Genomic DNA, 12007 nt, shown 5'->3' with positions numbered 1-12007 from the left:
CTCCGTATCTGGCTCGCGCAGTTTACATGCCACCGTTCTAGGGCTGACCTTCGAATTTTCTTTTGGAATTCAAAGCTTCGGGGCCAAGATTTGATTTTAGTTCGAAGCTTCGAGATTAAAAAAATAAATAAAAAATGTATTATTATATATATTTTTTTTTTTTAAGTTGTGGGACTTGTACAGCACTTTGTTCAACTTAGTCAGTGCTGTAATATTTAAACCTTTTTAAATCTTAGACAAACAAAACACTTTGCTTTCATGAAATATTGTAAGCCGTCATTTGAGGCTTTATAAAAGCAGCACAATGAACACAAATCTGTCAGTGCCGAGTCCGACCTCATCTTAAATAACAAACAGCATTGCTTGTTGTAGTTAATGAAGAGAGGCAGAGTTGATTTTGCACAATTTTTTTTTAAATAATATATATATATTTTTTAATAATCAAATTTTATTTTCATATTCAAATCCCATGCCCATAGAACGAAGCTTCGAAGCTTCGAAGTATTTAAGACAGCCCTACACCGTTCCAAGGGACTTTTGAGAACGAAAACCCCCTTTGAGCGTTGCCGCTAGGAAAACGAAAATGCCAGCTAAAACGGTGTTGCCTTTAACTTGGACATGCAAACGAAATAATTCGAAAATACAACGTTGCCGTTTTCCCCCAGTGTAACCAAGGCCTGAGTCCAACCCTCTTCAACATAACATAACATAAGATAAGATAAGATGATCCTATATTAATCCCCTTGGCTCCCAAGAGAAGACAGACTGTGCACCCACTGCACACAAGACGAGGTGGAAACTGAGCTACACTTCCTAACAACCTGCTCACTATACCAAGACATCAGAGACATATACTTCCCACAAATTGCAAACACCCAAAGAGACTTTGAAAACATGGCAAATAACGCAAAACTCCCATACCTACTGGGTGAAATACAACAATGTGCAAACACAGCAGCAAGATTTGTGAGCTGCTGTGACAAGAAAAGGACATCCAACGGAATACAACCACCAGAATATTCTTTCTGTACTGTACTGATTTCTTCAGATTTCTCTGTTTGACTGTTTTGTTTTGCTTTGTTTGTTTTAACACTGGCTTTGGCAATGTAAACATATGTTTCCCATGTCAATAAAGCCCGAATTGAATTGAGAGAGAGAGAGAGAGAGACATGGAGAGAGACAGAGAGAAAGAGAGAGATAGAGAGAGACAGTGTGAAGACATGCTGGAGCGTTTGGTCTCAACAGCTTCGTTGACGTTTACAAAAACAAGACCAGTGTTTCCCCTACCATTGCCTTGGCGGGGCGGCCCGCCCCCCCCCAACGGGACACCCTGCCCCTCCTGAAAAAAATTATAATAATTTCTTCTTTTTTTTTAATTTTATTTATTTTTTATTAAAGTTAGCTTTAATCATAGTAACGTTGGCGAGCTAGCTAAATAATACATAAATCGGTTTTCATATAAATCAATCTTCACTAAGACTTTAAAACAATGGCGCGGCATGGTCTACGGAGATGCAGAAAAAAGCTACCAAATCCATTCAGAGACAACTCCGAGACAATTCCGAGACTGACTAGCGTCGCGCAGAACAAGTATCAGTCTCTCTCTCTCTTTCTCCTTCAAGTAACCAAACGTTACACTATAAAGACGAACTGGATAGTTGATATAAGTTGATATATGAACTGGATAGTTCATAAAAGCCATTCTCCCTTTCTGTGTGTGTGTGTGCGTGCGTGCCCGTCCCAACTCTGGTCTTTGGAAAGTTTCCGCGACAACACTAGTAGTTTTGGGGGCCTACCACCCCCCCTGAAAAAATTCCTAGGGGAAACACTGAAGACCATTTCTAAATGTGACCTATTCAATATCTACAGGCTACAGAGCATTCAGTCTAGTTCATATTCAATATCTACAGGCTACAGAGCATTCAGTCTAGTTCATATTCAATATCTACAGGCTACAGAGTATTCAGTTTAGTTCATATTCAATATCTACAGGCTACAGAGCATTCAGTCTAGTTCATATTCAATATCTACAGGCTACAGAGTATTCAGTTTAGTTCATATTCAATATCTACAGGCTACAGAGCATTCAGTCTAGTTCATATTCAATATCTACAGGCTACAGATATTCATATTCATTGTTAGGTGAGGTTAGTATCTTAGGGGAGGAGCCTGCCATGGCCTAAGATAATACATGAATATTGTAACATAGTAACCCTCAGTTCCACAATATTATAAGAAACCATCATTGTATTTCATTTTATTCATGACTTTTAATTCATTTATTTCCAAGGCAATCTGATAGGACTTTTCGTCATTAGTTTATTTTAGTAATTATCATTATTGTAAATTATACTGTTTTGGGCCTTATTGGTATGGTAAGCTACCTCCTTATACATCATTATTGGAATGGAATTTTGGAACTTATGGAGTAGCACTCAAGTCTGAACACTTTGATGAACATTGTTACTCAGCTGATAGAGTTGTACCCTTCCTACTGGCTTGTCGTACAAAACTTCTAAGTCGCTTTGGATAAAAGCGTCAGCTAAATGACTAAATGTAATGTATGTACATGATGCCCCTCTAGCTCATGGAATTAACTCCAACAGTCCTTAAAGTTCAAGATTCTGCCCTCTGTTGCAGAGTTAAAACCTTGATCTCCAACTTTTGTCAATCAAGTTGTACATGTTTTAATTGATTGTTATTCTTACTTGTCTACTTGTTATGATTGTATGCTGTGTGATTTGTGTAATGGTAATTGGTTGCTATGGTTACCTGGGTGTGATGGTGATTTGTTGCTATGGTTACCTGGGTGTGATGGTGATTTGTTGCTATGGTTACCTGGGTGTGATGGTGATTTGTTGCTATGGTTACCTGGGTGTGATGGTGATTTGTTGCTATGGTTACCTGGGTGTGATGGTGATATTGGTAACAGAATTCTCCTCCAGGTTGACAGTAGCAGGAGCCCACAGATAAACACCAGAGCCTTTAGACACAAAATATTATAAACATCTACATGAATACATAATATAATAAACAGATAAACACCAGAGCCTTTAGACATATAGCTGAATCACATAACTGTATCAGAATGGATCATATAGCTGTATCATATAGAATGGATCATATAGCTGTATCATACAGAATGTATAATATAGATGAATCATATAGAATGTATATAGAATGGATCTGGGATTCTTACCAGAACAGATGCTGACCAACAGCAACCCTGTTACCAGCCATAGTACTGACATGATGACGAGACACCGTCTGAGAGACACAGGAGAGAGAGATGAATGAATGAATGAAAACTTTATTTAATTAACAGATTGCAGAATGGGTACAAATTGTGTTGCGATGCTCATATGAGTCATATCAACACTGGCTGCACGCACGCTAATGACGAACGTGCACGCGCGCTCCCAGGCGCGTGCGCGCGCTCCCGCGCATGCGCATAAATGTTCCCTCGCATAAGGACAGACTAAAAACAGTGCCTAATTGCCTCTACGAATGGAATGTAACACCTGACGACCGGCAAAGTAGCGCATTCCTGTGTGCACGCGCGTGCACGCGCTTCTGCTCACAAAACTAAAGACGTTTGTCTTGTTTACAACATGGAGAAAGAGATAGTCTAGAGACATAGATAAAGAAAGATAGACAGGGAGAGAGAAAGAGGGAGAGACAGGGGAGAGATACAGATACAGGGAGAGAGACAGACAGAGACAGAGAGGGAGACAGATAGAGACAGGGAGAGAGACAGAGCAATGGAGACAACGATAGATAGACAGAGAGAGGCAGTGAGAAAGAGGGAGACAGAGAGAAACACAGATATAGACAGAGCGGGAGAGACGGGTAGGGTAGGCTGGTTTGTGTTTTTCTTTTAGTTAGTGCATTAGTAACATGTGGTGATTGATACATGTTTAAACTTGTTCCGCTTTCATTCAAACTACTTTACAACTATAACCAGAGCTGAGCGCTGGTCGCAACAAATCATTACACTGTGAGTGGCTTCAGTAGAATTAAGGGTGCTATGGTTGTTTATGAATGAATGGTTTTATTTTCGGTCTTTGTTTACAGATAAATCAAAAACACACGTGTGGACTTTCAAATTTTTATTTATGAGTACATGCGGTTATGATGACCTACTGCTACACACACAATATCCAGTCTGTCTCTATGGCTAATAAATGTAATAAAAGCCTGAACTCACCAGATCACACCAGACCAGATAACGTCAGATCTTTTTCAACGCGCAGCGCAGTCTATTCCCCGCCGCTTCCGCAAACTGCACCAAGTCACGTGACCCCCGGGCCCCGACGTCATCTCTCAGCTGACACTGACTCACGTCCCGCGTGCGTCTTTGCTGACGTTTGTTTTTTTCCTTTCTTTTATGGATCATTTAAACTCATTATATTCAGAATTGATTAATATGGTCATTCGTATGGCCAAATATCATATGTTGTAGCTATTGGAAAAATGTTAATCCCGTTTTTTATGAATTATTTCAAATTATTACTCGGTCATCTCTAAAGAATGCACTCTAGTAATACAGCTAGACATATTTGACAATACACATGTTGTTTTCTGTTGTTTTCAATTAGCTCAGTTTTTTTAAGTCTTGCCTCATCTTTATTTGTGTTTCTTATCTGCCTAGTGGTTGGAGAGCGACTGTCTGCTTGTATTGATTGATTGATTGAATGAATGAATGAATGAATGAAAACTTTATTAACAGATTGCAGAATGGGTACAGTGCAGTACAGCTCAATACAATTGTTAAGGGGATGCAGACCAGAGAAAGACTTTCGTCTTGTTTACACCAGGGTCCCCCATTTCCAATTCATCGTAACATATATGACATACATGACATACAGATAGACAGTACTGCTACATCTATACATTTATGACATACCAGATTTGCAATTACAGTACTGTATTTGTGATACAAAAAGAGTCCAGAAAGAAAAGAGTATATACATTAGGCGTAGAAACTGTACATTGGATTGGGTAGGTGGGGGTGGGACTGTACATTGGAGGTGGTTGGGGGGGGGGGGGGTGGGTAGGAGTGGGTGGGGGGGGGTTGGGTAGGAGTGGGGGGGGGGGGGTTGGGTAGGAGGGGTGGGTGGGGACTGTACATTGGAGGTGGTTGGGTGGGTGGGGGGGGGGGGTGGGTAGGAGGGGTGGGTGGGGGACACTGTACAACTGTACAAACAACACTGTACATTGGATTATTGACAAGACCATACTTGGTAATTTACTGTACATTGGCGGGGGTTGTGTTCGGACATTTACAGGGGCCAGTTTCGAGTTGCAGTCTCCCTTAGGTGTTTTTTGAGAGTGTTTTTGAAAGTGGGTAGTGATTCACATTCCTTTACAGCTTTGGGTAGGGCGTTCCACATTGATGTGGCATAATTGCGAAACGTGTTTAGTCCCAGTAACACTTTATTAACAGATTGCAGAATGGGTACAGTACAGTATGGCTCAATACATACAATTGTTAAGGGGATGCAGACCAGAGAAAGACTTTCGTCTTGTTTACATCAGGGTCCCCCATTTTCAATTAATCGTAACATATACGTGACCCAGTCTAGCGAAAATGCCTACAAGTCTCCATTTTCATTTTCCAGATTTTTCCAGATTGTGAAAGTACATAATGTAAGCTTTCAAATGATGTGTCATACTTTGAAATCTGAGAATGTTATTATTATGATGTGCTCAGTTTAAATCTTGTAAGCTGCCTTTTTTCTCAGAGACTGAAGCAGTGAAAAGTGCTCTCAAAGGTGATGCCACATTTTACCACCTATATGCAAGTTTGTGGTGGGCGTAGACAATACCTCCCATCCACACCTATCCCCTGAATAGTATTAACATAATTAAGTGCTGTTTCAAGTTTCAAGTTTCAAGTTTCTTTATTAGTTGTCATACAGAAGTACAGAATACTTTTATACAAAATGCTTCTTTCTGTTACGCTCCAGACTGCTAGACAAAAATAGGTAAGTAAATAAATAAAATAAGTATAGCAAGTATAAAATAGAAGTCACGTACGTAGGCACAAGTGTTCAGTATGTACATATGTACAATGTTCAATGCAGAGTAGAAGTAACTGAGTTACCATACAATATACTCAATATACTAATATACTATATAGTGCAAAGCAGAAATGGGATGAGGTATAATTTAGGTACAATTTACAGTAAGGTGTAATGAGGTATGGGTTGTAGTGCAAATTCTTTACCAATAAATATTAAGTGTGTTTAGGTGTTCTAAAGTGTGTAAGGTGGGTGCTGCAGTGAGTTGTTTGTTTAAAGTGAGTGTGTGCGTGTGGATGTGTGTGCTGTGAGTGCATTTGATGGTTGTTACATAGTGTTATTGTTCGTTGAGCATCCTGATGGCCTGGGGATAGAAGTTTTTTCGGAGTCTTTCTGTGCTTGCCATGAGACTCCGGTATTGCTTTCCTGACCGCAGCAGTTCAAAGAGGCAGTTGTTTGGGTGGCTGGAGTCTTTGATAATTCTCTTAGCCTTACCCATGCACCGCTTGTTGTAAATGTTCTGGAGAGTGGGAAGCCCCCCTCCAATTGTGCGTTCGGCTGAACGGGCCACTCTCTGTAGTCTGCTACGGTCTTGTGCGGTGCTATTCCCAAACCAGGAGGTGATATTGCCAGTCAGGATGCTCTCTATTGTACAGTAGAAGTTCTTAAGGATCTTCTGACTGACTTGGAACTTCCTTAGGCGCCTGAGGAAGTAGAGGCGTTGTCGTGCCTTCTTCACAACACTGTCAATGTGTGTGGTCCATGTCAAGTCCTCGGATATGTGGACTCCGAGGTACTTAAAACTGTTCACTCTCTCAACCGGTGCCCTGTCGATGCTGAGGGGGCTGTAGTCCTTGACCCCCGACCTCCTAAAGTCCACAATCATCTCCTTTGTTTTGCTGACGTTCAGGGAGAGGCTGTTCTCTTGACACCATCCCGCTAGGACCTTGACCTCTTCCAGGTAGGCCCTCTCATTTTTTGCAGAGATCAGGCCCACCACTACTGTGTCGTCAGCTAATTTGATGATTGTGTTGTTGTTCCACTGTGCCACACAGTCATGTGTGTACAGGGAGTAGAGGAGGGGACAGGCATGCTGTCATGACAGATCAGAATGGATGCAATCATGCATCCACTCTTACCCCAAAACAGGGGGGGGGGGGCATAACAATCACACATTCATTCTGCAATTAAATTACAAATCACTGGACGTACCCGGGTGATAATATTCCTGTATAATAAAGCTAAACTCAGGGAATGGACTGTCACTGTTCGGTTGGTGACTCTTGGGTAGGTTATGACCCGAACTGGCATACAAGGACATGTGCTGTAGCACTGCTTTACATAGGAGTAGATATACACACTAGATTCAGTAAATAGTAGTAGATATTCACACTAGATTAAATAAATATGAGTAGATATTCACACATTCTCACTCTCTCTGTGTGAATGCCTTTACCTGGCTCAGTGAATCTGAATAAACACACAGCGTGGGCGTACCTCCCAACGCGCAGCTATTCAAATGCAAAAATAAACCCAGCCCCCCTCTACTCTTTGTGGAGAGGACAAACTGTTTCAAAACAGCCTTTTTTAAACACAGAATTCTTACAATTAGAGTTATATCTGTTCGCTGTTATACTAAATATGTTCTTCAACACTCGAACTGTAATTATATGTATATAAATTTTTTTTAAAACACACAAAAAATTAAAAATATTTTATTGTGTCTCTGTCATTTCACCCTGCCGACTTGTAGGCATCATCGCCAGACTGGGTCACATATGACATACATGACATACAGATAGACAGTAGGCCTACTGCTATACATCTATACATTTATGACATACCAGATTTGCAAATACAGTACTGATTGTGATACGAAAAGAGTATATACATTTGACGTAGAAACTGTACATTGGAGGAGGTTGGGTAGGTGGGGGACACTGTACATTGGAGGTGGTTGGGTGGGTGGGGGGAGGTTGGGTAGGAGTGGGGGAGGTTGGGTAGGAGGGGTGGGTGGGGGACACTGTACAACTGTACAAGCAAAACTGTACATTGGAATATTGACAAGACCATACTTGGTAATTTACTGTACATTGGAGGGGGTTGGGTTAGGACATTTACAGGGGCCAGTTTTGAATTGCAGTCTCCCGTAGGTGTTTTTTGAGAGTGTTTTTGAAAGTGGGTAGTGATTCACATTCCTTTACAGCTTTGGGTAGGGCGTTCCACATTGATGTGGCATAATTGCGAAACGTGTTTAGTCCCTTGTTTGAGCCGAATCTGGGTTTAACATGATTTGTGGAGCTCCCTCTGGTGTTGTGATCGTGGTATTCACTGACCTTTGGGAAGTATTTTGACATGTACATGGCCTGGGTACCTTGGTCGTGTAGTGTATCTTGTAGACCAGGCCCATTGCAAGTTGCTGTACTCTGTCGTCTACTCTAAGCCATCCTAGGTTGTCAAAGTGGGCGGGGGTGAGGTGGGTTCTAGGAGTAAGGTCAAGCAGGTCTGACCAGTTTGTTTTGAGATGTTTGTAATTTTGTTTTTAGCGCCTTTGAGGTGCTTTGGTACCATGAGGTCGTAGTACCCTTGAATGAGTGCTCCTGCCAGAGTCTTCAGGGTATTCTTGTTTACCAGTGAGGAGATCCGGTACAAGAATCGAGTTCGTTGGTTGACTTTTTTTATTACATTGGATGCCATTTTGTCACAGGAAAGATTTGCCTCTAGGATGGAACCCAGGTAGGTAATATCTTCTTTCCTTGTGACAATATTGTCACCCACTGTAACTGAGAAGCCGTCTGTCTTGCTGAGTTTGTTATTTGAACCGAAGAGAATGGACTCTGTTTTGCCCATGTGTAATGATAGTTTGTTATCAGCGAGTCATATGCAGATTTTGCCTAGTTCTGAGCTGAGGGTCTTTTCAACCTGTAACTTGTTCTTGTCAAGAGACCAGCAGGGCTGAGTCGTCCGCAAACAGGAACAAGTTGCAGCCACAAGCTGACGACATGTCATTTGCATAAATTAGGAACAGTAGCGGACCTAGTATGCTTCCTTGTGGAACACCACAGCTTACTGCGAGGGGGGGGGGGGGCCTAGGGTACCGTTTACCTCCACCATCTGCTCTCTCCCCTCCAGGTAGGATTGCATCCAGCTCACTGATAGACTATCAAAACCAATTGCTTTTAGCTTGTCAATCAGAATGGTGTATATATTATTATATTTCTATAAGAAATCCCCCATGTTTCCTACAAAAACCTTGCTGATGAAATACAATGCAATAGATACTTTCAAACAAATTATGAAAAGTCAAATGAACAAAAATATAATTTTAATTAATGTTATGTTTAATAAAAAATGCATCTTCGCTGACATTGCTTCTTCATCCATCCAACATTGTAGTGTTGGGGAAGCTCTATATATTGTATACATTAAAGTGTTGGGAAAGCATTATAAATAAATACATTAAAGTGTTGGGGAAGCTTTATAGTGTTGGGAAAGCTTTATATATAAATATAAATAAATACATTAAAGCATTGGGAAAGCTTTATATATAAATATAAATAAATACATTAAAGTGTTGGGGAAGCATTATATATGAATATAAATAAATGCATAGCATTGATTAGCAACACTAGTGGACGTCAATGGTGTTTGAAGATCCCGTATCCAACCTTCCAAACAGCTTCTTTGTCTTCCAGCATGGCTGCCTGGAACCACTGCTAACCATCTTTCTGCTAGAGCAGTTCACCTGGAAAAGCTGACTCATTTACAACATCCAGTAATAAGACACAAAATGATACATCTTTTGTTGATATAATTTCTCATATATATAAACAGATAGCAACCGTTGTCTCTTCCATGGTTGCTGTTACAGGCAGCCATGTTGGAAGACAAATAACTACACAAACATTCCATAAAAGGCCTACATTGGCCTTCCTGAAAATCGCTCCAGTCTTTCCCAGCGGTAAAGTATACAGACCAAGCTATGCTGTTAAGGTACTGGAGCAGTTCTATTAAGATATTTTTATTTGCATCGATGGCATTTAATCACAACCAGTCACACAATTAACGCATGAAAATGTAATTCAATTAATCAAATCCTTGTTTAGCTAGTTAGTTAGCGTCTCTCTATACATAGTGTACTGCCCTGCAGAGGCTAACTGCAGTAACTACACACAGTGAACCTGATGAAAGTAGCTTTAAAGTCTGTTGACTATCCAGTGATAGTTTGCAGTTCTTCAGACCCTTTCTCTTAAAACAGAGGAAGACTGAACTCAGAAACTGTCACAAGATAAAACATATATTAAGAAGTTCAATTTCACTTATAACTCAATTTAGAAAAAGATTGTAGTTACTGTGGTTAGCTTCTGCAGGGAAGTATACTATATAGAAGGACTTCAATGGGATTATTCAGAGACATACGCCGGTAGTAGCATGTCTACTACTACTACTCCACTAGCATTGATTTCCACTAGCATTGATTTCCGCTAGCATTGATAATAGACGCTGATAATTACTAATATCTCTCAAAGCAAAACAGTGATGCAAGGTGTTGTAGGATGACAGATCAGAAGGGTTATGGTCCATCAGTGGGTTCTGGTGTGTTTATCCTTGCAGTCGGACCAGTCCGTCAGTGGGTTCTGGTGTGTTTATCCTTGTAGTCGGACCAGTCAGTCAGTGGGTTCTGGTGCGTTTATCCTTGTAGTCGGACCAGTCCGTCAGCATACTGGAACTCGCTGCTGTTTTCGTACTCCAACATGTCCAGTGCCACCTCGCAGCTCTCCTTGACGACTCTCTCCTGGTCTCCACGGTAAAGCTGCAGCACGGCAACACACTCCTCCTTGCCGATGGAGCCCAGCGCCTCGGCGGCTTCGTGGCGAACCATAGCGCTCTCTCCGGAACGTTCAAGAGCCGCTCGGAGTGCCGGGACCGCGGCAGGATGCTGCATCTGTCCCAGAACGTACCCAACCTCATGACGGAACAGAGCGCTGGAACACTGTAGACCTGAACACAGAGAACACACAGACAGGACCTCATGATGGAACACTGTAGACCTGAACACACAGGACCTCATGATGGAACACTGTAGACCTGAACACAGGACCTCATGATGGAACACTGTAGACCTGAACACACAGAACCTCATGATGGAACACTGTAGACCTGAACACAGAGAACATACAGGACCTCATGATGGAACACTGTAGACCTGAACACACAGAACCTCATGATGGAACACTGTAGACCTGAACACAGAGAACACACAGAACTAGGGATGTCCCGATCAAATTTTTTTGCTCCCGATCCGATCCCGATCATGTGATTTTGAGTATCTACCGATACCGATCTTTCCCGATCCGATTAAAAAAAAAGATTTTTTATTTTTATAAATACAATTATTATTATTATTTTTTTCATCGCAATTTCTCACATTACATTCACCCTGAATGTTGACGTTATCCAGGTGAAAAGTTAAACTTCATTCAAGCGAGGCATTGCAATCCTTGACATAAATCATTTGATGTATAATTAAATCCTCTTACAATGTGTACTTGTTCTGTTGTGTTTTTGTATGTCCTGTATTTATTTCATTTTTGTTGTTGTTGTGTGTCATGTGTTACATTGCACAAAATGTGGGACCCTCTCGAAAACGAGATACTGTATCTCAAGTGGTTTTTCCCAATAAAAGAATTTCAATATAAAGGAAATGCGTTTGTTTTGGCAAAATTCTTCTTCTCTGTGCGACAATAAATAAATGGATGATATGCAATTTAAAACCAAAACTAAGGCCTCAGTAGAGTTTAAGACGTGAACACATGGTCATGTTTGTTAAAAAATCCTGATTTTCCCCCCCCGATCCCGATCTTCGGAAAATCACGTGATCGGATCGGGACATCCCCACACAGAACCTCATGATGGAACACTGTAGATTGAACACACAGAACATACAGGACCTCATGATGGAACACTGTAGACCTGAACACACA

The 12007-nt window shown here is 41.1% G+C and overlaps 2 protein-coding genes across 2 annotated transcripts in view; both read right to left on the bottom strand.

The window, feature by feature from the left end:
• ctns (cystinosin, lysosomal cystine transporter) overlaps positions 1–4303 on the bottom strand; it is a 36143-nt gene extending 31840 nt beyond the window's left edge. The window contains exons 1-3 of the mRNA XM_084309540.1: positions 4208–4303; positions 3200–3267; positions 2905–2983 (exon numbers count right to left, since the gene is read on the bottom strand). Of these exons, the coding sequence (XP_084165666.1) occupies positions 2905–2983; positions 3200–3251 (131 nt within the window). The 5' untranslated portion in view covers positions 3252–3267; positions 4208–4303. The remainder of the gene's footprint in view (positions 1–2904; positions 2984–3199; positions 3268–4207) is intronic.
• A 5212-nt stretch (positions 4304–9515) lies between these two features.
• Positions 9516–12007, bottom strand: part of dohh (deoxyhypusine hydroxylase/monooxygenase) — a 7845-nt gene continuing 5353 nt past the window's right edge. Inside the window, exon 6 of the mRNA XM_084311021.1 lies at positions 9516–11024. Within this exon, the coding sequence (XP_084167147.1) occupies positions 10714–11024 (311 nt within the window). The 3' untranslated portion in view covers positions 9516–10713. The remainder of the gene's footprint in view (positions 11025–12007) is intronic.

This window comes from Notolepis coatsorum (genome assembly GCF_963971535.1).
Source record: "Notolepis coatsorum genome assembly, chromosome: 3".
In the NCBI taxonomy this organism is placed as follows: Eukaryota; Metazoa; Chordata; class Actinopteri; order Aulopiformes; family Paralepididae; genus Notolepis; species Notolepis coatsorum.
The sequence above is the reverse complement of the archived record's forward strand: the minus strand, read 5'-3'. Positions and strand labels throughout refer to the sequence as shown.